Source organism: Cebidichthys violaceus, unplaced genomic scaffold (genome assembly GCF_023349555.1).
Source record: "Cebidichthys violaceus isolate CVI_PGR_0920_01 unplaced genomic scaffold, fCebVio1.0.p SCAF_70, whole genome shotgun sequence".
NCBI classification, from domain to species: Eukaryota; Metazoa; Chordata; class Actinopteri; order Perciformes; family Stichaeidae; genus Cebidichthys; species Cebidichthys violaceus.
In genome coordinates this window covers 752,669-780,434 of record NW_027176928.1, presented here as the reverse complement: position 1 = coordinate 780,434, position 27,766 = coordinate 752,669, and the positions used below count along the sequence as shown (strand labels likewise).

Sequence of the window (27,766 nt, the reverse complement as noted above, 5' to 3'; positions counted from 1 at the left end):
AAACGCAAGAGGTCCTGAACAAGGGATCAGCTGATGATGACACCCGACAACTTGTATACGGAAACAAATGTTTTAGGTTTCTCCTCCTTCTGACCGCAAGTTCTTCACAGTGAGGCAATTGATCGGATACAACAAGTGTTCTTAACTAACGCTAAGTCACGTAACAAACATAGTTATTTTAACACAAATAACAGTGTTTTCCTAAACCTAACCAAGTAGTTTTGTTGCTTAAACCTAAAGTAGTTTAGTTGCCTAAACCTTAACAAATTGTTTAGTTGCCTAAACCTTAACAAATTGTTTAGTTGCTTAAACCTTGACAAGTAACTTTGATGCCTAAACCTGAAGTTCTTTTGTTTGTTTTCAACGTTAAATTTGACTTATGTTAGAGAAGCGTAAACCTTTATTTAAAAAACAACCTTGTACACATTCTGTATTTAATTGTGATATTTAGTTTCTACTGCAGCCAATCAACAGCCAGTTCAGGACAAAAGACGCTCGTTATTTGTGATGTTTGTTGAGATGTTTTCAACCTCAAAACCTTTACTTAAAGGGCCAGTGTGTAGAATTTGGAGCCATCTAGTGGTGAGGTTGCAGATTGCAACTAACTGAAACTTCTCCATTGTGAAAACATGTGAAAACATGAATGTCCCTCTTTAGAGGCTGTGTTTTCGTTTGTCCCTTCAGGGCTACCGTAGAAACGTAAGAGGACCCACACACTTAAACTTTAAACTTACAAACTTTTTTTACTTAAAAAAATATCTCTGTATGTAGAAATAAACCGCTCATTCTAAGGTTCCAAAAACACAATTCTTATTTTCAGACTTCAATAAACTTACTCAATAGCTTTATATTCCATTTCTGCCAATAGTTCCTCTCAATGCTACACACTGGCCCTTTAGTCAAGCAGAATGCAGTTATGAAGGGGAGAAAGGAGAACAGGTGTCCGTCCGTAAATCATGTCAGCTCAGATTTTTGCACGAAACTGCTAAAATCTCACCCAGTTTCCAGTTGAACTTCCAGTTGTCATGACTGCTGCCGCCTTAAGCCACCGCACAACCACCTGGCTCCAGCATTAATGAGGTCTTTAACTTTTTGTTTTCATGTCAGAAAAAAGCCCAAATGAAAAAAACAGTCACCAGCCCAATTTGGTCAAACCAAAAAGACAAATTTAAGGGGGGGGGGGGGGGGGGGGGGGGTTACCTGCCACCAACCCTGGGAGCCCTGAGGATGAGGGGGGGGGGGGGGGGGCATGCAAAGCGGGAGGGCCGGGCGACCTCTGGGTCTTCTTATCGTTCAACCGTTCCTGTCGGAGAGAAGCAGTGTGTCTTTAAGGGGTTGTAATGATTTCCTGTTTTGAAAATAAACAAAACACAGGTACAGGTACACGTTCAGTCATTTTCAAAGAGAACAGAATGAAGTTGTCTCAATGGTTGGACACAACAGGTGGACCAGTTTCCACCATTTGACAAAAAAAAGCTACACGATACATAAACGCAAGACATAGAATGAACAATGGGTTTGGTTTTTGTGTCTTTTTCTCCTCGTTCTTCTTCTCTGAGTTTGTGTTATCTTTGAGCTCTTTACACAGATTGAATTCATAGATGTGATATTGTATGTTGTGGTTGAAACCCTCTGTCTCTCTCCTTTCATGATGTCGGCGTTGAATGCGGTGACGGTGGTCTGTTGTGTCAGTCGGCACGCACAGAATTTAGCACGATGCCTCGATGCCAGCGTCATCGTCGTCACAAACGTTTAATGCTTTTTCAGGACGATTTATTTATTTCTAAGAAGCTTTGAAAAGATTTAAAGTGATGTTTTAGTTTGATTGTTTCTGGAGAAAGCAACAATTAAATCAACATATCAATTAGTCGACAAAATTGTACGAGTGCTAGTCGAGTAACTAATCACGTCTTTGGTCGAGGACACAGCCCTATTTAAATCCCTTAAAACACAGACTCAAGGAACAGATACACTTCTGATTTATTAGTTTAATGAATCCACTGTGCGTCTGAGGTTTTTTACGCTTCAAGTCTATTTTTGACGTGTTTAGTGAAGCGTGGCTGCATAGACAGATGTTTAAATCACACAAATGTCCTGCTTCATATGCGTTTTGAACTTATTAACTGTAACTGAATTAACTGTATCCATATTGATTGATCGCTACGCCGGGCGGCGAAATGAAATCAATTAATAAATCGATTGTTTCTTGTTACGGAGCCGGCATTAAAAAAGTGTTTTGGTTCCGTAAATATCTGCTGTTTCACTTCACCAAACTTTATTAATACGGAGGAGTCGCCCATGAGTCCAGAGATTTTACCTGTTCATTTCCTGATCACCTCTGCAGTTCTCTTGATGACGACGGTGTTGGCTTCTCTGACGGGCGAGGTGTCCACGTAGTCGTCGCCCAGCAGGCCAAGGAGCGGGTACCTGTTCCTGTAGCTGCACACACACACACACACACACACACACACACACACACACACACACACACACACACACAGATGTGTTCAGGTATGGTTTGGTGGATGATTAGAATTAGGTGGTTAAAGCTCAAGAATGAAGATGCTAATAAAGACAATTTAATCTACATCTCTGTCCGTGTGTCCTTCACATATCTCCAGAAGCGTTGATTCGATCTACTTCACACTCGGTGGGTGTTTTGCTGGGCACCCCGCGGAGTGCCGTGGCGAATTTGGTGCGATTTCGACATGCGACGTGTTCAATATGAATAAACTTTGACTAAAGTTTTCGGATAGTCCTCTGTGGCGTCGTACCTGTTGGTGATGATGGTTTTGGTGACTTGGCTCTTGGAGCTTTCGGACTTCGCCTGCATCAGCCTCTTGATCTCCTGAGGGCCACAAGAGGTCAGAGGTCGGCACAGTTTGTTTCTGACCCGGTCATCATTTATGAAGTTCACTAAAACAATATATCTGAATAACAGTTTAACTTTTCAGATTTGTCGTCTTTTTTTAACAGATTTCAATTTTAGTTATTTATTCTAAAGTTTAAGTTTCATCTAGACAACGTTTGACATTTGAGAATTACGGCTTCTATTGTCAAATAGAAGAAAAAGTGCTTCTCTTAACCTGCTGCTCTGTCTGTGTGTGTGTGTGTGTGTGTGTGTGTGTGTGTGTGTGTGTGTGTACTGAAGGTGTCTAAGGTGACAAAAGCATTCCAAAAGCATTCAACTGGTGTCACATGAAAAAAACAAAAGAGTTTAGAATGCAGCTCGACCTGAAAGGTGAAAACTTATCGATGCAATAAATTTAAAAAAACAAATATCATGCCTGGAGGGTGTGTGTGTGTGTGTGTGTGTGTGTGTGTGTGTGTGTGTGTGTGGGTGTGTGTGTGTGTTTACATGTTGTATATCATTTTAAGATAATGTTTGCAAATATAAAACACAAAATAATAATAATAAATGACTCACATTTTGTTAAAAACTTGACAAAATTAAGCTTTTCTTAAAATAAACAACAAGTCATGAATCTGTTAAATGTGTCCACTCGGCTGGTTTGGTGTCATTTGAGCTACAGACCTCCTCCTGTTTGGTGATGGTCGTCTTCCGCTGCTCCAGCATGGTGAGCAGCTCTGAGATTCTCAGCTGGAGACTCTTATCCGAGGACGAGTTCTCGCTGGTGGTGGTGGTGATCTCCGTCTGCATCCTCGTTATCTGGCTCTGGAGGGAGGACGCACAGAGACAGACCAGTCAAAAGAGAGACCTCTGTATGTTCAGTGAAGTGTATATAAATATATATATATATATATATATATAATGTGGTACGACTCTTTTCCAGTACGACATGCATAATCCACCAAACATTTTCAACACATAGACGAGTTAAAACGCTGCAAAAAACAAGCTCCACTACTACAATCCAAAGTATGTAAGTAGCAGCCCTGATAACAGCTGTTCAAACTCTTTAAATGTTAAGAAAAGGTTCCTTGAATTCTTCCTCTCTTATCTCCTTTCACATATAGGGAGCACTGGACTAACCTTTACCAAAGGAGAGGAGATAAAGCCGTACTTTGAACACTACGGATACGTTGAAAACATCCTTCTAACACGAGTGGAATCATGAGGGAACGTTTTGGATTGTTTTTATATATTTGTTCGTTTTTTTCTTCCTGCAGTATTGAAGAAGACTTGAAACTAGAGATCGAGACTTCTATACAACCAGAGGAGTCGCCCCCTGCTGGCCATTAGAGAGAATGCAGCTTTGACACTTGAAGCTTTGACTTCACTTTACAGAACTGGAGGTTAAGGCCTCATAAATACAAACGTCCTCATGATGCCGCTGGATGAATTTCCAAATTTTCATTCGTTGAGACATGAACATCTGGATGCAGTAGTTTGGATTCTCACCCTCAGCCTCTGTATCTCCTGGTCCTTCTCATTTTTCATGTCGCTGAGCTGGTCTTTGTACTGACGGGACAGCTCCTCGGTCTTCAGGTGGAGCGTGGCGCTGCTGCCTTGGCCGGCCATCTGCAGCACAGACGGACAAGGAGGGAAGGAAGGAAGGAAGGAAGGAAGGAAGGAGGGAAGGAAGGAAGTCATCATCAATGTTGCAGAGTTAACATTTTCTGCCTCGTTTTCTTTTTTTTGTCTCAAATGGTCTTTTTTATTGTCTAATTTCATATAATTATTATCATTATCACTATTATTGATAATAATACTTATCCCCCCCCCCCATTGACATCAATCAGAAAAGACTTAATATTAGTCTCAATACTCTGAGACATTAAGTATTTCTTTGTTTTTAATACAAAGAAGTGCTTCAGCATCACATTCAGATTTCAACTACACACAGATATTAGAATATATTTAACAATCCGTCTCGTTGTGATGCCAAACAGGAGAAATCATCTCCATTAAAGAAACCACTTTGGAACATCAAGCGTGTCTCTGAACGTCCCCGTCCCCCGGTTAGGGTTGTCAATAACTGATCACCTTCTGCCGGAGCATCTCGTTCTCCTTCTCCATCGCTCTCATCCTGCCCTCCATCTCTTTGAGCTTGAAGTCTCGGCTGGAGTCGCTGTTCTTGGCGCCCATGAGCTGGCTCTCCAGGGAGCGCTGGGCGGTGCTGGTTTCCTTCAGAGACACCTGCAGAGGGACGACACACACACACACACACACACACACACACACACACAGAGGAAGTCAGAAGAATATTCTTCAGTTGTGTGTCTATTTTCTGTGCTAATCTGACCCTTCTGCCGGTCTGTTGTAGTCCATTGTTTTGTGCGCCGTACCTGCAGCTGTCGGTTGTTTTCTCGGACGGTCGCCAGCAGGAGGTCGTACTGCTGAGCCTGGTCAGCTTTGAAGCTCAGATCTCTCTCCAGAGTCTCCTTCTCGCTCTCCAGACGCTGAGACGACACACACACACACACACACACACACACACGTTGTTTATAAGTCAATCAGCCACATATATCACTTTTTTCTATTTTAGTTTCTATTTTTGTCGATTTTAGTTTCAATTAGGCACCGGTGCCAGAATTACTTCTCAAACATTTTTACTCTTGTATTCAGTCTTTTTTCTTATTATTCTACTTTTTCTATTTTAGTTGAATCTTAAGTAAAAAAAAATACAGTCATATTATTATTATTATCATATTAAAACATTACCTAACACAGGTGAAATAGCTCAAAATAAGTTTTCTAAGCTAAGTTCCACAACTCATTTTTATCTTTAAAGTCATGAATATTACAGAATATTTCAAGAAATCTTAGATATCAAATTTTCACTTGTAAAAACACTTGGAATTCATTGTTTTTTTTCATCATTTTTTGAGTGGCCTTGTGTATTATTTCCTCCTGGAAGTTGCATCCCTCAGATAAGATATCGCGTTCTCGATGAAAGAAAAACCAGCCAACAATAAACTATACAGAGAGAAAAAAAACAAGGTCACTATAATAGTTTTTTCCAGTGTAATTGTTTCTGTTGAGGAATGCAAGCTCACAATGAAAGTGACTCCACCGCTCTGCATTACCCTGACAGTAATAAGCCGTTATTATCTGCAAGTGACGCCTGCATTTCAACCCATTTAACTAGTTTGTGACGAGCTCACATAATGCTCGAGCTGCAGGGACACTCTGTTCTCACGCCACACTAACTGCTGCAGCTAATCCATCGCGAGCACGTTTCAGGTATCCACGTCACCAACCGCCTGTCGCGCGTCGAGGTCGAGGAGTTTTCTAAATGTGAGTTGACAGAACTGGAAAGTGGCTTTTTTGTTTTTTACCCGCAGGTCCTCGGTCATGTGGAGGAGCTCCTCTCTCAGACTGCTGAAGGTGGACAGCAGCAGACGCATGCTCTTATCTGCAGTGAGACGAGTCTGTGACACACACACACACACACACACACACACACAAAGGTGAGAAAATAAAGTTCTTATTGTAAGTAATCAACTGGGGAAGTTTCACGGTCTTTTAGAAATGTTGACGCTCACTCACCTGCAGCAGGTAGCGGATTTGTTGTTTGGTCAGTTCAGTGGCTCCTTTGGGCAGCAAAGCCTCCACCTCCTCTTTCTCCAACTGAACACACACACACACACACACACACACACACACACACACACACACACACACACACAGAAACAATAGAAATACATGAAAAACATCAGCAGCTTGGAAAATAAAGAATAAAAAACTTTGATTTTGTTTCCACAAATGTAATTATACTCAATATACTTGTACTTTTGAGACAGTTAATATCTGGTGTTTCTACTGAAGCTTGCTGAATCGTCCTGTTAAACACAACCTCTGTTTTGTTTTTACGTCTTCATCGTTTCAAGTGGACAGATCTGAACTCTGGTCTGATGTATTCATCAGATGTGTGTGACGCAGGTTTGTTTCTCACCTTGTAGTCATTGGATGGATCCAGCTGGTGTTTCCTGTAACACAACGAAGAGGAAAGACACACAATGAGGACGACAGCGTAACGATGTGTGTGTGTGTGTGTGTGTGTTCTTGTGCAGCTATCTTTGTAAGGACCAGTAAAATATTAGACCTTCAGAGAGTGAGGACATTTTGGGAAAGTGAGGATATTTTGGACGGTCCTCACTTTGGGACAGACCTTCAAAGGTTTGTCTGATGGTTCGAAACCAATCGGCAACCTCTGGTGCTGGGAAACGTGCGGGGAGAGAGAAAACAAGTGCAGAAACCTGCAGTTCCTCAAATGGCCACTAGAGGCTGGCTCCGAACATGAGTCAATTCAGTCAGTTCAGTCCAAGATTCACAGATTTTTTTGTCACGTGAATGTTGGTCTCAGAGGAATCAATCATGGCTTCATAGTTGCGCTAAAGAGCTCAGAATTTTATGTTTTTACGGAATCTGTTTAAGGTAATTATTTGGGGCTAAATTTTAAATGAAACATGTAGAATAAAATGTTTTTGATGAAATATCACAATTTTAAGCTTACATTTTATGAGGGAAGCACACGATGTGTTCAAGGACCGTCAATTTTCCATCAAAACATGCTGTTCCATCCTGCTAGCAAAATCTATTATTTAATAATTATAATTAAATAATAAATATAATAATAATAAAAACACATTTTATGTCTAACAATGTATCTTGATAGCTACACAAATAGGTTACAGTTTGGTAACATTTTTCAGCCGATTGTTGGAGCTTCTCACATGATCGTTTGGGAAAATGACTTCTTGATTTAGTTGTGTTTTTTTTAGTTAATCACTTTATTTATTCTCAGAGGTAAAAAAAAAAAAAATGCTGCACAATAAAACCCTGTAACGTTAAACTTCCTCCGCTGGCGTCTGTGATTCAGAGTGATGCATTCATGTGCAGGCGTACAGAGTGGGGAAAAAAAACAACCTCTCTCAGCAGAGGCCAGCTTGTAAATGTTTGATATCAGGACTTGTGGTGCAGTCGACCCTCCAAATAATCTGTTAATCTGTAAGAAAACCCTGCATGATGTCGATAAAAGTTACGTTCCAATCTTTAAAAAGTGCACCCTGCTGTGGACAGATGAGTCGTACTTACTGTCCACGGATCTTGGACACGTGCTCGGAGATGCAGGAGTGGATGTCGCAGTTCTTCCTGTAGACCTCGGCCAGCAGCTCGCCGAAGTAGCGCGTGTCCATCTTGGTCGGCAGCGGAGTCTCTTTCACCTCGGTCCTCACCTCCGACCTGGAGATCTTCTCGATCGCCGCCGGCGGCGGCTGCTGCTTGTGCTGAATGACGTTGACGATCTCCACCTCCTCCACCTCCACCGTCTCCTCCTCCTCCTCCTCTTCCTCCTCCTCTTCCTCCTCTTCTTCCTCCTCTTCTTCTTCTTCCTCCTGGAGGAACAGGTCAGAGACAGATATTTAACCACCGTGTGTCTGAACGAGAAGAGTTAGTCCTATTTCCTGTCATGTTATGATCCTTGTAAACTTGAACTAACAGTGTTGAAAAAGACTGAAAAATAGATTAACCTAATTAAACTATATGAATATTACTGGTGAATTACCTCTGAATTTTTGTCACTATGGATTATACAAAAGAAGGCCGCTTTGTTTAGATTCTTTAGAAACAGGAGGATATGAGTTCACAGATAATTACAAACCCTCCTCAGCATTGCGGAGGTTGGTTTCGTTGGTTCATGGCGTATTTCCGGTTACACCTACAGCCTGAGTTCATATCTCTGAGTAACACACTCGTTGTCTTGTTGACTTCCTCACACTTCAGTTTGTTTGTACGTCCTCTGGGCTTTGGGAGGATAAGAGTAGGAACGCCTCCCCGCATGCGTTCAACGAAAGCTCAGTGCTGGGCCAATGAGAGGCCGCGTCCGCGCACTTTCGACCGTACGTTGATAACGCCGCTCACACGCATGAACTCAAAACACACCCATCACCTGCTTTCATCTACGTGCGGCAACAGAGTGGCGTTGCATAACCGTATTGATCGAACGTGTGAACTCTCACTCTCTGCAAACATTCGACTGACACGCTCATCATGTACAATGTTTTGCCTTGTCTTGTTTCCCTCTGTCTATAGGTCCTGTGAAGCCCTCAGGGACTGAACCGACTGTTCAAAAAGCACTTTAAGAATAATGTCCTTCGGTCCTCAGCATGATTAAATCTGATAAATGATGAATGCACTTTGGCGCTTCTTTTTTTTTTTTTTTTTTTTTTTTTTGGTGGGTGTGAAAGACAAGTTGGTTGGGTTTTTTTTTTGGTTTTTTTCCACAAGCCTGTGTTTGTTACAACTCTCACCTCTTAAGGATACAGATTAAACCCGCGGGTGCAGCTGTTTTTCTTGCAACTGCTTTGATGGCTGCAGGTGTGCGTGGGGGGGGGCGCTCGTCCTTACCTGTCCGTCAAAATGCATTACGTCATCTTTTTAACGAGCGCACACCTATACAGCTGTGACAAAACCTCACGCTTGAACTCCGCGGCAGAGTTCAGCCTCCGAGAGAGAACGTTGCTCTTGTTAATTAAAGGGTAGGGCTTCTGACTGCAATGAGGCCTCGTGTCGAGTTCTGGAAGGGGGCGGGGCTTGTGCATAGGGGGCGGGGCTAAACCACACAAATGAAACAGGAACTCTGTGCCGAGTGCAACGAGTCGACGCCTCACAGTTCGTTTGGCCGTGAATCTGTAGAAGTCATGCACCTTTTTGTTACGAGCCTTTGAACGTGAACACAAACACACACACCTTCACACACACACACACACACACACACACACACACTTGACCTCCATGCCAAAAAAAGATGTTACTGTAACAAATCCTGCAGGTTCAGTAATATTATTAGAACATTCTTCAGTTTTATGGGAGTTGTTTTTTTGACATTGTAGACACTTTTTGACACTTTCATTTCAATGCACATTGTATTTTATAACATCCCATAATGTCCTCTGCCTCTCGGAAAGCGAATAAGCCCAACAGCTGCTAATGGATTTAGCCGGTTAGCTCCTCACTCTGTTTGCAGCACCTTTGACTTTCCAAAGTAAAAGCCTTTTTGTCACCAGTACGTTCACAAAGAACACGAACGTTACAAGGTCGATTTTTCTGAGCTTTTGCAACTGAAATAAAGACTTCAACAAATAATGAAGTGAGGAACGGACGTAAATGTATCGTGAACAACAACACATAGTCCTGCGTCAGTGACACGTTTCTGATGTTGCTTTACAAAAATCCTTTTTTCTTAATACTCTCTTTCATACTATTCTACTAAGTAGATTAGTTACACTCATTTGGAAACATCAGGTCAGAAATAAATGGAGGGATTTGTAACATTTCTTTCTTTCACATTGTCTTAACACTGTGAACATTTCGTCTGATGCCATTCCATCTTGAATATCCAAACCGTGGCTTTGCAAAGTGGTCCAGCCAGATTCCACAAGAGCCCGGGGGACAGGTAAGAGCCAGACTTTCCCAGCAGGTAATGTTTACACTATTGTGCCGTTGAAGAGCCACCAAAACCTGCATGGAGCCTGCAGCACTTCACTATCAGGTTCAGTTTCTGCTGACATGTTTGTTGGCTGTATTGGATTGTTTCATATCGAGGTTCTTTACAATCTTAGCATGCAAGGGGAGCAGAATATTAGAAACAACTCTCAGGGTATTTAGAAGCTTCTGCTTTAGAGGATTCAGAGGGAAAGAAACAGTCCAGATGCTAAAGTTCTCCATTCTTTCAAAGTGTGGCCCTTCCTGTAGACCACACCCACGCAGCAGAAAAAAAATAATAATGTCACCAGGAAACTCTACTATTGTTTTCACTTAAAAAAAAAGGAAAATCAAGAAATTACCCAGAAGGGAAGAACAACATAGGAAGTGAGGTGGAAAGATCGCAGGTTTGATTCCAAAGCTGAACTCAGCTGACTTACTGTGAAACCAGGAACGGATCGGATTCCTGCAGGGGAACCTGTCATGTGTTGTTGAGGCCAAACCGCAGAGCAAATATGTCAAACTGTTGTTTTATTGGACTTTGTGCCTTGAAGGAAAAAGATTGTCAACAGTCACTCTTCCAAAAACCTGATTCAATGCGGCTCAAAGGCAGGGGATGTTTGGACCCAATTCAAGTAGTGAAGTGCAGCAGATCTCCTCCAGGTTTGAGAGTCCAATCACTCCGGTTGTCCCTCCTGGCTCCCTTAAAGACAAGATGGCGACGGAGATGACAAAAACTGGGATTTAAATCATTTAACTTTAGGGCCTAGAGTCTTCAATTGTTCCCGACGAGGAGAGAACGAGCCGCTCCGAACGCTCCAAGTTGAGAATCTCTGAAGTGGTGTCGTCAATGTAGTAAATGGAGGAGAAGCTTGTTTTGGTCGTGTCCGTCTGTCCTGAACTTCATGTGTCAGAAAAGACACCGTCTTTGCGTTTATTACCGTACGCCTCGTCTCTCCTTGCTGTCAGATCGAGAGGCGACGGGTCTCATCCACACGAAGTATGAGGCAGAAATCTTCCGTTCGGTGCTCATGGTGAACAAAAACCAATGAAGAACAAATAGATAGTAGGGCAAACGGATGACAAAAAGCAAACGAGCGATGCCAGTCTAGCATACAACGCTGGGTTGAAGCGCTCCCCAGCGCCCGGAAAAAAAGGGCTCCGTGTGGACACGGACCTGAAGTGGATCGTAACATGTCGGGCATGGAATGAATCTACAGATGCTACGGTTCAGAATGAGACCAAACGTTTCTTCATGAAACCACGTGAAAAGGCCAAAATGTGGCCTGCAACAGACTGGGCACGGCTCGTTTTTAAGCCCAGCTGACGAAATAAAAACAAGCCGAAAATGTCTTTTTGCTACTGAAGCATTCAAAAAAAAATATGTTTTTTTAAAACCACTGCAACAACGAGAGCATACAGTGAAAAATAAGCACACAAGAACATGAGGTAGGGTCCAGTAGTTTTGTGAGATTAACTGTGGACAGACAGAGAGATACACACACAAGCACACATGACTGAATGCATGGTCTCCCCTCAGGTTTATGCCTGCAGGGAGACAATAAAGATTGTCTAAACTTATCTCAATGCACTTTTTCCATTTTCATAAAGTGCAAAATCTCTTCATGAAATCACACACACAGGAGTTATTGTCCTCAACGCAGATCTCAAAGTGTTTGAATAAGGGCTTGGCACTAAAGTTAAGTAGCACATAACTCTGGAATCCGACAGTGAGCGGTTGTAAATTCATAAAAAAAAAAACCCGTCTGACGGAGCTCAAAGGCCCCCGCGGGACCAAAGGTTGGTACTTCTAGTCCTGTTACTAACCGTGCTTCTGCTGTTGGATTTTTTTTTTTAAATGCAAACAAGTGTGCGACGAGGGAGGAGCTTATCCGAGTGTGATCACACGGAGGAGGGTGTGGCTGCGACGGCAACATGCCCGTCATTCCTGCGGAGAGGCGACGACCGAACAGAACAATCGGCTCGTAGTCAACGCACAGATATCCGTCCCCGCCGTGAGACGCTGCTCATTTCACTTTTATCTTCTCTAAACTGTACTCGAAGCAGGAATGAGGGGCAATCATTTCTTTCTTTCCAATTTTTAAAATTCTCTAATAACTCTTATCATCCTCCACGTTTCCTGTGGCTATAACGTGCTGTTGCTACTTCACCAGGCAATTAGTTGTTCAGGTAACAAAGGAAACCAAACAACTTGGCAACACCACCTGGAGGTGTCTGCTGTTTACTCCACCAACACAACGAGACAGGGTTTCACCAGTAAAACCACAGCCTTCATTTACACACCACAGTGTTTGTCAGTCGTCTAATTAGAACCAGCAGGAATCCTCTAGGAGTTCATCTGTCTGTCGACACAATATTCCTGGCAATCTGGCACTTACACCACTTTTCCAACATAATTAGTGTGCAAATGTGTTTTTTTTTTTTAAATTGCTAAAAATAGACATCTCATTGTCGGTAGACGACTCGCGCCTTTCTGGTTTTATTCTGGCGTTTGACGTCACGAACGCGCCGAAAAACGACGTTCAGTCAAGAGATACAACGCTACAATGGCTCCATCTTTTTTTGTTCTCTCTCTTTCAAACTCGTTGCCGACTAGTTTGGAACGACGTTGAAGCGTCGCTTCTGAGACTGAGACGACAGAGAAGTTACCGCGTAGCACATATAGCCGTCGCATGATCCGGGAAAATAAAGCGCCGTGATCCTCAGATATCCCACTAAATGATGTTGTTTGTAATCGACGCAATCACGAACGAGGAAGTACAAGCACACATTGGAGATGGGTGGGTCCAACAAACACGCACATGCGCGCTTCTGGAGTTATTTTTAACCCAAACAATCTTTTTCTGAACCTAAGTTGTTTTGTTGCCTAAACTTAACTAAGTTGTCTCCTGTGAAGACGGAGTTTTATTCTGAACGAGCAGAAATTGACACGTGTCTTTCTCTGGACCAAAAAGTTGTGTTCTATATTTTACGAATCCGAGAAAAACGTCTTTACAGCTGGCGAACTGTCTTTGTTGGCGCTGCTGTTCATTTTCCGGGATCAGTAAAATGTCTCAGGTGGACTCTGACTGAGTTTAATATGCAGCTGACCTGCAGACGCGACATTCCGGAGATCCACCGCAGACCTGAGCTCATACTGCGCTGCAGAATGTGTGGGAGGTTAACAGCAACCTTATGACGGTGATAGGTCAGTGTGTGTGTGTGTGTGTGTGTGTGTGTGTGTGTGTGTGTGTGTGTGTGTGTGTGTGTGTGGCAGACTGACCTAGAAAAGAGTGAGAGCTGAAGAACTATCAACACATTTCCATCTTATCAAGTCATTTCTTTCTTACAAGCAGGATTCTTAAACGTCAAATTAAAATGACTTTTCAAGGCCTTTCCAGCCCCCAAAATCCCTAAAATTCAAGAACCCTAACTCGACATAGTTCAACAAGCCTCTTTGGTGACGACACAAGTCCTTAAAATTTACATTTTTTAGCATCGCTTCAGGTTCGCTTGGCGTTCGCTGTCTTTTCAGACAAAACAAAGTATTTGAGGAGGTAACTCTGGGCTCCAAAATGGCCAATTTCCACTCTTTTTTTTTCTTATTTGAAAGCTTAAAAAAATTGACCAACCAAAAAAAAAAAGAGATTACGTCATCTTTCTGCAGTATTGGGTTGTTGGTTAAATGGTGTTTAAATTTCTCTGTTACAAACAAAACAAAACAAAAATCTCTTCAGGGTCACTGCTCTGGTTTCACTTCCACAGGCTGTGAAAAGCAGCAGTAACCCAATAATCACACTGTGTGTGTGTGTGTGTGTGTGTGTGTGTGTGTGTGTGTGTGTGTGTGTGTGTGTGTGTGTGTGTGTGTGTGTGTGTGTGTGTGTGTGTGTGTGTGATGTAGGTCAGTGTGTGTGAAGGCTCTCAGGACTGGTTGAGTAACACTAGAGGTTGAGAATGAGAGAAGAGTCCTTTTTACCACACAGGCTCAGAATGCTTCTGAATCTCTTTTCAAACTGCTTTTTTTTCTAAAATTAGGTTTCACTTTCTCTGATTCTTCAGCCGCATTCTTTCTCATGGAAAGATACAAAGACTCATTTGAAGAATTTTGATACTCGTCAGATCCAGAGGTTTCTGCCTGTTGTTCACGGTGTTGAGATGTGCGCTCTGTGTACGCTTCAGGGTCCCAGTCTGAGGGTGTGAAATGATGGTCACCCTGGAGTTTGTGTCCCCGGTGAGTCTCGTCTCCTCTTGCAGTTTTTCCGCCCGAAGTCATCTTTTCATTGCCAACAGTCAGAAACGACATAAAAAACCTGGACAGGTGCGTCTGCAGCACCTGATCAAAGCAAAAGCCGACGTTCGAGCCTTTGCAAAGTTTTATGTAAACGCGCACAGCGATGAGAACTCGCCGGCTCAAAACCAGTTGAAACATGCAGCGGTAAAATGATTCCCTCGTTTTATGTGGAAACGCAGCAAACGAGCAACCAGATAGTTCAGATCGAGCTGTTCAGGTTTGTTTCTCCCTCTTTGAAGGAACGAAGCTTTGACGTCATCGTGTCAGAGGTGAATCAGATCATTTCACAACTATTATTTAACTCGCAATTATTATCAAGTGCTTTTGACAGCAGCTCGTCTTCTTCTCTTTCTCTTCTCACTTTCATGATCTAAAGCAGCAAGAGATTAATTCACAATATCCAGAAATAATTGGAGAGCGACGTCAATCTCCTCATCCAAAACGTCAGCGCGACCTTTTACCACCAAATCATGATCAGGATGTCTTTGAGTCCAGGTGGACGTTTGAGCTCAATTTAGAGAAATTCCCTTCGAGAGAAGAACGAGGGACATTCTGAAGACATTATGCCTCCCGTCGTCGCTGTCAGCGGCACGGAGGCGTTCAAACTTGGACATATTCACACCTGTGGAACTAGAAGGGGGCACTTGGAGAGCTCAAACCTCCACCAAGGCCTTTTCCACGAGTGAAAAATAATGCAAGTAACCGAGGATATTGTGCCGAAATTCTTCCAACAAGTTTCAAGAAAGTCTGGTTTGATGGTTTGTCTGTCAGCAGGATTACGGTAAAACAGAATAACATGGTAATAACAATGAGGCACATTGAGAGAACCAGTCGTAAATCAGATTCCTCTGATCGACAAACTCTTGACGACGACAATGAGGTCACGCTGAATAATGAAGTGAAGTCAAACAACAACAACAACAAAACCAAAACCAGAATGGCCAATCAGCCAGCTGGAGACCAGAGCATGGAGGGAGAAAGATCTCCTCACTTTACAAGGGAAACCGCCGGTAAACGTGTGCAGATAGAAGAGGCTGTACCTCAGTCACAGAGCCTGGAGCAGCTGGAATGCAGATGTGATGAAAAGATAAAATCACAACTGATGAACTTCAGCTGCAACAGAGTGGACAAGATTCTACATGAGAATACATCTACACACATTACATTACATTACAGTCATTTTAGCAGACGCTTTTATCCAAAGCGACTTACAGTTCAGTATCTATCTACACACCGTAGACGCAGCTACGGGAGACATTTTGGGGTTAAGTGTCTTGCTCAAGGACACATTGACATGAGACTAGTAGAGCAGGAGCCGGGGATCGAACCGCCGGACCCTCTGATTGAAAGGCGGCCCTGCTCTCCACTTAGCCACGGTCACCCCCTTAGTCACTCTTTACTGCCTTAACTTTTCGAGTTGAGGATGAATATAGAGCGTCGTGAAACTATTAAAGAACACCTGTCCACCAGTTTACCTGCATCAAGGCCGACCTCAGTGCTATTTATGCAAGAGTCTGTGCTTCCCAACGAGGACCAAATGCCTGCAGTCGTTCCTTTTAAGAGTCATTTGTTTATTATTGAAGAGTCAACCCCCAACAGAATGTCTCATGAGCATTGTATTTTTGGAGAGAGAGAGAGAACGTTGTTCACGCTCATTTAATTAAAGCAGCGGAATCATATTTGAAAGATATTTCCTCATCGTAAACATTAAACCACATCGCCACTCCTTCACGGCCCTGTCATTAAGTGTGAACGCTTCACATACCATCGAGTGGTGACAGAAGCCTCTCAGCTGAGCAGAGGCGAAAGAATATTCGCTCTCACTCCCATAATCCTTCAGTGTAATCTTTAAAAGTTTAAAGATTTTCTCTCCTAAAAGACGACGGACTCCGTCTTCGCAGTAGCCGACGTGTCCGTCAGCCACACTTCAACCAGCTCACGCGTTGACCTCCTGATCGACTGAGACGAACCGTTTACGCAACGACAAACACTTCAACTGCATTAATCTGGAGTCCGGTGACGATTACAATCGGAGTCAGACATGAACGTTATTTATTAATCGTCTCATTCTAAAGCCATTAATCTGCTGCTCTGACAGCCTCCGCAACATCGTTACTGAAGTCCAACACTGAAACAATTAAATCATAAATCACTAAGTTGATTGACAGAAAATAATTAACTGAGCTTATTAGCCTGTAATTGCAGTCAGGGCGTTTCAGATCTGAAACTGAGACATAATAAGTCAAACGATAATAGAAAACGATAACATAATGTTATCGTTTTCTATTTTTTATGTTAATTTGGGTATTTTATTTCTATTTTAACTTGCGTTGTTTATTTCATATCAGTCCAGAAATGTTTTTTTATTCCTGTTTCAACAATGTAAAGCACTTTGTACATTTGTTTTAGGGTCAGGTGCTGTATTAATAATAATAATAATAATAATAATAATAATAATATTATCTGGTCGCAGCTTCTCTAATGTGAAGATTTGCTGCTTTTGATTTTATTATATTATTGTAAAATTAATATCAGTGGATTTTGAAAGAACAAAACATTTGAATCATCACAATTTTTCTCTATTTATGGACATTTTTGTGATTCATGTTTTGTTTTATTCCACTTGCCCGACCAGAAATCTACTCGCCTAAAAGGCAATATTAACTTGCCCCAATACAAATAACTTTACTATCATTATTACCAATAAAGTTAACGGTCATGTTGAGTGAACTAAACTCCTGTTTCGTGCCCGATTGCTACTGAGCATGTGCAAACTCTCAACAGAGAGGAGAAGGAAGCGAGACGTCTCACTCCTCAGCTAATTCCATCATCATCTATGGAAACCGTCACGCCGATGAGCGGCTGGACTCAGTACCCGGTCCCGATTCATCGCCATGTTGAAACAGGACCGGACCGCCCTGCTGTCTAAACACCGCTATACGTAGCATTTTAATAAATAAAAGTAATGAACTATGTCATTCATCTTTTACTGTGTGACAGGTGATTAACTACAGAAACTCTTTCTGACGCCGACGTGTTCAGACCTGCAGAGCTGCGAGGAACGGGTCGACCAATCGGTGGAGAGGATGAGAGGCGATGACGTCATGACAGGACCCAGGTAAGATCAAAACAAAAGACTGTTTGTGATGCTTTTTTAATCTTATGTATCAAACGTACTCAATCAACACCACAGACTATATGATCCTGTGTGTGTGTGTGTGTGTGTGTGTGTGTGTGTGTGTGTGTGTGTGTGTGTGTGTAACCTCACTCCTTCATAAAGTCACAGCGCTCTGTGGTTGCTGCAGGCTGTGTTAGATAACATGAATTATTTCTATTGATCTTGATAAACTGTGAGCTCTGCTCTTTAAAAGCAGCCTAGTTTTCTCATGAAAGGTCATTTGAGTGAGGTGTGTGCGTGTGTGTAGGTGTGTGTGTGTGTGCGTGCGTGTGTGTGTATGTGTGTGTGTGTGTGTGTGTGTGTGTGTGTGTGTGTGTGTGTGTGTGTGTGTGTGTGTGGCTTGTCTTCACTCTGCAGAGCAACAATGAGAGTTTTTTTTTTTTTTTCCCCTCTCAGTCTAAGTGAGTGTCAGTCAGTTATCCACCAGCAGAGCCTAACTGACACTAAACAACTTGTCAGGCTTCACTGCACACACACACACACACACACACACACACACACACACACACACACACACACACACACATACTTGTTTCCACCCTGCAGGCGTCACCAGCGGGTCTGTTTTTATCACAAACGCATGTCGTGAGAAGAGAAAGTTCTCAAAGCTTCCCGAGAAAGTTTCAGAGGGAAGAAAACGTCAAGAACGCTGAGCCTCAAAAGAGCCTCTGATGCCTTAAAAACCATCAAAAGACGACTGAAGACGAGCCGAGTGAGTCGGAGCGAGGAGAAACGATTAAGAGGCCGACTTCACTCTGCAGATGATGTAAGGTTTAAAAGATGTAGAAACACCACCAGGAGAACCTTACCTCTGCAGGTGTTTTAAGGTTTGTTTTCTCTGATAACAAAGAAGAAGAAAGAAGCACACCTTCATGAGCAGATATGCTTCACTGACTCAACAACCACGTGTGGAAAAGTGCCTTCAAAATTACAACGAGTTCCCTCTTAAGATCCTGAAACCACAAACCTGTCTGTCTGCTGTCGATCCTCATCTCCCCGTCTTTTATTGTGCCCTGGGACTACAGATGGAAAACAGCCTCTTGGCTAACGCTGGAGCATTCACAGGGACGTGTTATTAATGCGCACGGCCCCTAACATATAAACCAATAAATACAACATTTCAAAAAAACGACACCAGAGAACCAGCGGCGACGAAGGCCGACTGCTGTCTCTCGACCCAAAAAAAAAAAAAAAAACGTTGCACCTGAACACACCACAAACTCTACAGCCAAGTGTCCAGCAGCATGAACGCCTGCTAACAGAGGTCTGTAGGTTGTAAACAAAGCAAATAGTGCAAAGAAACAAAAACTGAGTATGTATCTACAGAAACCGGCACTTTGTCTCATCTCATGAATGCATAAATATTTATAATATTTATTGCTATTATTGTTATTATTATATAAATAACAATTGTTATTATTACATCGGTTATAAACAAAACATTTGAATGATCACAATTTTCACTATTCTTGGGACATTTTCATAATTCAACGTTTTATCTTCGACCAGATATCTACTCGACTAAAAGCCAATATTTACTACGATACAATTAACCTTATTTTTTTTTTTTTATTATCAATAAAGTCAATGGTCATGTTTAGTTAACTAAACTCCTGTTTAGTGCCAGATCGGTACTGAGCACGTGCAAAAGCTCTCAACTGTTTTATCGTGGGCCTTTACACAGAGTGTATTGTTGAAACATGCTTTTCTTGTCTGATTATTTTAATTGTTTTTGTAAACCGCCTTGCTGCAAATTAAAAGATTCAGGACAACAAAGAGACGAAGTCAACAAACCAGACTGGAACCGTTTCATTTGCCAAAGAATTCATTGACAAAAGTGGATTTAAAAAAAAAAAAGCCAAATATGAACTGGTTCCAGCATCTCAAAGGTGAACATTTGCTGCTTTTTACTTTTGGGATCTGGACAGCTGATCGGGCAACAAAAAGAATATGATTTATACATTCTAACATTTTATACACTCAACAATCAAACGTAAAGGTAAAATTGATAATAAAGAGAGTCATTAGCCGCAGCCTGAAGCTGCCAACATGATCTCGGAGATCAAATGGAATGCTTAATTAAATGCTGATAATAAAACAGACGAAAACAGACGAATAAAAAACTAATTAACGATTAGACATGAAACGCAAGACCGTCTGAGGACAAACGACATCAACGATCCGCAGAAAGCCGCCATAAATCAAAGAACCATTCCTGTTCTGACGACAGCCATAAACATGACGCTGCAGGTTCAAACCAAAAGGAATGCAGCACCGCAGCAAAGGCCTCTGGGAAAAAAAAGCGGCAAGCCGGACACACCCCAAGTTTAACACCCGGCCCGAATGGTTTGTCAGTGTTGCCACAGTGTGACGGTGCTGTGATTAGAGAGAGAGAGAGAGAGAGAGAGAGAGAGAGAGAGAGAGAGTCGGCTACATGAGAAGATGCTACTGTAGTTGTTCCCATGTTGCGGTTTCATGCTGACGGGGTGTGTCTCTGCTGAACCAACAGATTCAGGGACTCCACCCCGCTGCATTCTTTTCCTTCATCTTTCAAGTTTTCTCATCTTGAAGGAAACACCTTCATGTTCGACAGAAACACTGCACTTCAATCCAGGGAATCATTCGGAGAGTTGGCACCAAAGGCACAAAACTACGCCAAACTACAAAATCATGGTTCCATGATAAAGTAAAGTACAACAAAAAACAACAGATAGAGGAAGCTTGATTTGTTGGTTTAGACTTGAATCTGAGCTCCCTTTGTATCCTAACTGCACGTGGTCTCAATGAGATGCAGTAGAAACAACACTTTGTTCCCTTTTCAGCCAACTGCTGTGAAGTCGTTTTCTACCTCTGCTACATCAAACACGCTGAAGCTTTCGTGGTCGTAAGTCTGCGTGGTCGGCACAAATTTAAATCAATCATCAATCAAAAAAAGAGATTTCAACTCAACGTGGACTTCAGCACCAATGACTCTTTATTTCACTTGGTTGTTTGTTGGGTGTGGTTTTATATTTCACCTACCACACATGGTCCCAATTCATTTCCTGAATCAGCTAATGTTGAGGCTATTTATTGCCAGCAAGTTGACAATCAATTCGCTAGATCCACTTTGTTGGAACCAATCAGACAGCATCTAACAGAGAACCATGAAGAACTAACCAGATGGTGCCAGTTACTCTGTAGTTTAAATGGCATTACATTTGGTGAGGGGAGCATTTTGACATGTTTAGGACTCGAATCACGGTCAAGTTTAGGTCTTGGGACTTGACTTGAATGAGGACTTGCCTTTCTTGACTTGGTACTTGATTGAGGACCTGCCTTTCTTGATTTGGGGCTTGACTCTGGACTTGCCTTTCTTGATTTGGGGCTTGACTCTGGACTTGCCTTTCTTTTTTGGGGCTTGACTCTGGACTTGCCTTTCTTTTTTGGGGTTTGACTCTGGACTTGCCTTTCTTGATTTGGGACTTGACTCTGGACTTGCCTTTCTTTTTTGGGGCTTGACTCTGGACTTGCCTTTCTTTTTGGGGGCTTGACTCTGGACTTGCCTTTCTCGACTTGGGACTTGACTCTGGACTTGCCTTTCTTGACTTGGGACTTGACTCTGGACTTGCCTTTCTTGACTTGGGACTTGATTGAGGACCTGCCTTTCTTGACTTGGGACTTGACTCTGGACTTGCCTTTCTTGACTTGGGACTTGACTCTGGACTTGCCTTTCTTTTTTGGGGCTTGACTCTGGACTTGCCTTTCTTTTTTGGGGCTTGACTCTGGGCTTGCCTTTCATGACTTGGGACTTGACTCTGGACTTACCTTTCTTGACTTGGGACTTGACTCTGGACTTGCTTTTCTTGACTTGGGACTTGATTGAGGACCTGCCTTTCTTGACTTGGGACTTGACTCTGGACTTGCCTTTCTTTTTTGGGGCTTGACTCTGGACTTGCCTTTCTTTTTTGGGGTTTGACTCTGGACTTGCCTTTCTTTTTTGGGGCTTGACTCTGGACTTGCCTTTCTTTTTTGGGGTTTGACTCTGGACTTGCCTTTCTTGATTTGGGACTTGACTCTGGACTTGCCTTTCTTTTTTGGGGCTTGACTCTGGACTTGCCTTTCTTTTTGGGGGCTTGACTCTGGACTTGCCTTTCTTGACTTGGGACTTGATTGAGGACTTGCCTTTCTTGACTTGGGACTTGACTCTGGACTTGCCTTTCTTGACTTGGGACTTGATTGATGACTTGCCTTTCTTGACTTGGGACTTGACTTAGAACTTGTCTGTCTTGAGTTGGGACTTGAGTGCAAAGACTTGAGGCGTAAACCTCCCTCTCAGTTTCTCTCATCAACTTGATCGATGTTTTCAGAGAGCGGGATTACCTGCAACTTGTGGTGACAAGTTTGTGGTTTTAACCAGTCATCTACTTCAGGTGTAGGTCACAATTTTTGTTTCTGTTGAGATTAGGGTTTTTTTATGCGTATCCTTAACTTCATTAGTTTGAGTATGTTTTATATTGGATGACAGGCAGCTAAACTAAACTAACAAGGCTACATACTTGTGTGGTTGCCAGGTTCTTCTGAGGGTTTCACCAACAAGAGGGCTTTCATGGGAAAAACTGTAGTGTGTGTGTGTGTGTGTGTGTGTGTGTGTGTGTGTGTGTGTGTGTGTGTGTGTGTGTGTGTCCTTGCCTCCTCCTCAGCGCTTGGCTCAGGGCTCTTGATCGGACTGGACGACTGGCTGAACACTGACGACTTCTTGCTGGTGCTCTGAAATAAAAGACAAAAAGATTCAAACAGAAAATCTAAAAAGAAACTCTGAACTTTAGACACAACGCATGGCATTAGTTTAGTTAGTTGATTCAGCCTCAACTAAATGTAAAAGTCTTTAGTCAAATGAATAGATGTATGCACTTTGAATTTAAAATACTTTTTTTAATTTGAGAGTTTGCAAACTAAAAGTATAAAAGTGATGATTTAGGTCAACAACATCCAACACCACAAAAATTGTGTGCCAGTGAATCATGGATCATACTCAATTTTTAAAAAACTGCATCATGATCAGAATGAAAGTGAAGTGAAGACGGTTAACTGTAGAGTTCAGTTCACACCAACCGGGTCCCTCTTTGTAAATCAATGGGCTTTGTGTTTCTTCCTGAAAATGTGCGGAGGATGTTGGAACTTGTTCTCCGGAGTGTGAGCGAAAAACGAAAACTGAATCAAAGCCAAAAACATGTAGGAAAGATTTGGTAAGCGCATCAGCGTACCGGCCAAATAAAAAGCACCTAAAGCGGATAAACCCAATAACGTGGTTCACATCCTAAAATACATCAATCTTATACAGATTAAATCTTATCTTTGTTATCAATCAATCTATTGATTCGTGTTCTACTAATTTGATAAATGAAGTCAGAAAATAGTAAAAGTAAATGACCATCAATGGCTTCCATAGTCTTAACCAACAAACTGTTTGATGTACAATGTAGGGCTCAACAAGAACTTTTAAAAAATGGACATCAGCTTTTTGGTTTGCCGAAACTGACAACATGGTTTCCATTTTTAGTCAACTAGTACTTTGAATAATAAAGATACTTTTGCAGTTATATGTCAGCTTAATAATGAAAATGTGACATGTCAACATGACAAATCTCCTTTTCCAATCGATTGTGATGTTGGCAGATTAGTTGAACTTTTGAGGTTCCACTTTTAAAATATCACCAAGGCAACAAATATAAAAAATGGATTTATTTTGGGGTGCACGTTTTGCTGTTTGCTGTCCCTAATTTTTTTGTATATGTTAAAAAGTGATTGCACTGATGCAAAGCTTTAATATCTCATCAAGATAGCCGGCTGGCCGTGTGCATGTTAGTGCATGTTAGTGTATGCTAGTGCACGTAAGCGTGCCCCACTTGTTAGCTCATGGCCAGCATATAACGCCATGGAAGTGTAGCGCCGACCCCCCCCCCCCCCCCCCCCCCCCAAACACTGTTAACTCTGTCAGCACATTTGCTATAGTTTGCACCGTTAGCGCTGTTTGCACCATTAGCGCGGTTAGAACCATTGGCGCTGTTAGAACCGTTAGCGCTGTGAGGACCGTTAGCCGCGAGCCGCTGTCTCAGGCGTCGCCATGTTGAGAGCTGTTGAGAGGCAATGGAAATACTCCAGATCTTGTGTTTTGCATCAATGTTTGGCAGTTTTTTTGGCATCATTTTTTAATGTTAGATACTGAACAAAATAAACCTGGGGTAGTTTTGTGTCCCCCGAAGCTCGACACATCTTCCCAGACGATTAAAGCCTGCCGTCTCACCTCAGACGTTGACAATCTAACTCAGACAGGTGGATTAATGTGTTTGCCTTCAAACGTGAGGGTGTGCCACCTCGGCAGAGTCAGACCGGGCGCGGCATCGAACGCGTCACACGAGCACAAAGCTCCGACCGCAGTGACTCAAACAGCAGAACTCGTAGTAAATAATTATCAGGACAACAAGCAGAGGGAATCCTGACACATTCTGCTCGAGTCAATACTAGAGAGAGATCAAATAAAAACCACACAGACAAATGATTCCGAGATCAAAGAGGAAGAGGTGAAGGCTCTGAGGCCTGCTCAGTTCGTACTGATCGTACTGACAGAACTAGCGTCAATGCCACACTGTGTCTTTTTGGGAGTGACGCAGCGTCTATTAATCAATAAGTCAACTGACAAAAAAACAGGAGTGGCAAGAGTTTCTAATTCCTTCAGTGAACGTTGACTTCACGACAGGAAGGAACGTTATGGCAAAAACTTTAAAAAAAAAAAAGAAACACTTCAAAACCCAAATAATGGAAATGAAATCTTTAATATCCGTGATAATACCTTTAGTTTCATTTTCTGTTATAACAAAAGAAAGTTCCATTGAGGGATATTAGAATGTTTTCATCTTCAAAACCTACTGAACAAAAGAAGAATGTTTACTGTATAATCGTGTGTTTCAAATAAGCAACGATGTATATACGTATATATATATATATATATACGTATATATATACGTATATAAATATAAATATATAAGTATATAAATATATAAAAATATATATTTTAACTAAAGCAATACATATATACGTATACAAAATATGTATATATACATATATATTTTTTATGCATATATATATATATATATACATTATATATGTAAATATATAATACATATATAAATATATATATGTGTGTGTGTGTGTGTGTGTGTGTGTGTGTGTGTGTGTGTGTGTGTTCTGGTCATGAGCTGTGAAAACTCGATGCACAGTGTCAGAATGAGTCATCGCTACATGAGAAACATGTTTACTCTGCAAACCGCCTCACTCTGGTTTTCGTTTACAACCGACTCTGATTTATAAAAAGCTAATAAACCATCTGTGACGTTTAACAGCCAAGTGTGACGAGAAGGTGATTTCTGTGTTCACTCTTTCTGTAAGCAACACATGCAGTCAGAGACAGACGCTGACGTTGAACAAGAATCCCTCATAAAAACCACCACGTCTGGACAGAAGGTCATATTCAGCTGTTTAAATATAATATAAGCCCATAATGTCATTATTTAAATATAATAAAAGCTCATAATGTCATTATTTAAATATAATAAAAGCCCATGTCATTATTTAAATATAATAAAAACCCATAATGTCATTATTTAAATATAATAAAAACCCATAATGTAATTATTTAAATATAATAAAAATCCATAATGTCATTATTTAAACATAATAAAAGCCCATCGTGTAATTATTTAAATATAATACAAATCCATAATGTCATTATTTAAATACAATAAAAATCCATAACGTCATTATTTAAATACAATAAAAGATCAAAAAAATTAATAAAATGCTTTATCTTTCAAAAAAATTGCTAAATATTACACTATGCTCTGAATTTATTACATTATTAAAAACGTATGTTAATCTACTTATGATATAATAACTTGTGCACAAAAGTGTTATTACAGTAGGCGCTCATGGTTTTCTTACATTATTAATATTTATTACATTTAAATTATCACATTGTGGCTTCAAATGACCTAATTACATCTGTTTGTTCCTTCCACACACTTCAAGTTTTCATATTTCCTCATGTTTTTGTACAGTTTTCTAAACTTGTAATATGTGTAATAATACTATTTCTCACTGCGTGTTGCTGGTTTTTCTTCAGTAAACCACTTCACGAGCCACTGATGCTCGTCTGTCGACACTGAGCTCTGCGCTGCGGGATGAAGAGTTAAACACCGGGAGCAGACTCACCTCCACCGTGCCCGTGTGCTGGAACATCATGTCGCTGGAGTCCAAGCTGCTGACGCTCAGGCGGGGGATGCTCTGCATGTACATCGGGGACACCATCTGCTGCATCATCGGCTGCTGCATGACATAGACCTGCTGCTGCTGCTGCTGCTGCTGCACCGGGATGTACGAGTACTGCTGCTGCTGCTGCTGCACCGGGACCAGGTACCGCACCGTCTCGTAGGAGCTGTTCAGAGGATGCACCGACGTGATCGGGGACACCGGGCTGGTCATCATGGGCTCCGGGGAGGCCACGTTCACGGTCCGGTAGGTCGTCATCGTGTTGGTCACGGGCTCCTGGGAGGCCACGTTCAGGGTCCGGTAGGTCGTACTCGTCGTGTTGGTCACGGGCTCCTGGGAGGCCAAATTCAGGGTCCGGTAGGTCGTACTCGTCGTGTTGGTCACGGGCTCCGGAGAGGCCACGTTCTGGGTCCGGTAGGTCGTCCTCGTCGTCCGCTTGGTTTGGACAGACATCTTTATGGATCACGCAGAGAGACTCTAAAAATAAAAAAGTAAGTTTCTCAAACAGAACCACGCAGGATCCTCAGGTGGTTGTCTTATCAGCCCCGGTTTAACTTCCTCCTCTGCTGGGCGCACTGGAGAGGAAAGTCCGGTTGGAGGAGTTCTTCCCCGGAGGAGGAAGACCTAGCCGGAGGGGGAGGCGCTCTGCTCCTTTGTATGCAAATACTGCGGAGGAAGTGGGAGGAGCACCGCTGACAGGAAGTCACCTGGCTGCCACACAGGTGGATCAGACGCTTTACAATGCACATACATAATAATAATAATAACTTTATTTATTTATACAGCGCCTTTAAAAAGTTTACTGAGGACTTTAAATGACTTTACCTTTCGTTTAAATATTATATAGTACGTTTTAATATTGTTTCTATTTTTTAATGTGTTAAATTCTGATTAAACAGAACAATACATTAAATAATAAAAACTAATCGATGAGATAAGAACAAACTAAGACATGAAAGGCATTTTAAAAAATGATTTAGTAAAATAAAATAATTGTATGAATATATAAAATAAAGCGGTAAAGTCTGTAAACATGGATTTTAAGATGTAAAAGAGATTCTGTGAGCCTCATCTACATTTCTTCTATGTATATTTTGGGGCCAGTGATCAGCGAAATCTGAAAAGATCAATTCTGAGTGTGATGTCATCTGTTAAATGCAGTGAGAGAGGGTCTCTGTCCTTTTTAATACGATGTTTGCGTGATGTTTACACTGGCAGGAGAGAAAAATGGAACTTTATTCACATTAAAAACATGAAGACAATAAACAGACAATGCAGCACGTGCGTGTGAGCGAACACTAGGTGGAGATAAACAACCACAAGAGGTCCAGTGAGCGTCGCTCACCTACTGTCTCTATTCTATCTAAATAACTGTGTTTATTTTCAATAGTAACTCGTTCATTTTGAGATACTAAATCATTGTTTTGAGGTATTAAATCTTTATTTTCAAATGCTAAATCATTATTTTGAGATATTAAATCAATATTTTGAAATCATAACTTATTATTTTGAGATGGTAAATCATTATTTTGAGATGTTAAATCATCAATATACACAACGTCATATTTTTAAATATTTTTTTAGTAAACAGTATTTTTTC

The 27,766-nt window shown here is 41.7% G+C and overlaps 1 protein-coding gene across 2 annotated transcripts; it reads right to left on the bottom strand.

The window, feature by feature from the left end:
- Positions 1 to 1,207: 1,207 nt before the first annotated feature.
- Positions 1,208 to 26,784, bottom strand: pof1b (POF1B actin binding protein). 2 transcript variants are annotated; one of them, XM_068736591.1, is made up of 13 exons: positions 26,110 to 26,784; positions 22,531 to 22,608; positions 8,003 to 8,301; positions 6,861 to 6,894; positions 6,455 to 6,535; positions 6,244 to 6,336; positions 5,251 to 5,364; positions 4,949 to 5,101; positions 4,364 to 4,483; positions 3,536 to 3,676; positions 2,775 to 2,848; positions 2,318 to 2,439; positions 1,208 to 1,348 (listed from the first exon to the last, which is right to left on the bottom strand). In XM_068736591.1, exons 1-12 carry the CDS (start codon positions 26,617 to 26,619, stop codon positions 2,322 to 2,324), a joined length of 1,815 nt encoding a protein of 604 aa, XP_068592692.1. In that variant the 5' UTR covers positions 26,620 to 26,784; the 3' UTR covers positions 1,208 to 1,348; positions 2,318 to 2,321. The 2 variants fall into 2 exon arrangements, with proteins under 2 accessions (XP_068592692.1, XP_068592691.1); XM_068736590.1 differs by having other exon boundaries at positions 1,210 to 1,303.
- Between the last annotated feature and the right edge of the window lie 982 nt (positions 26,785 to 27,766).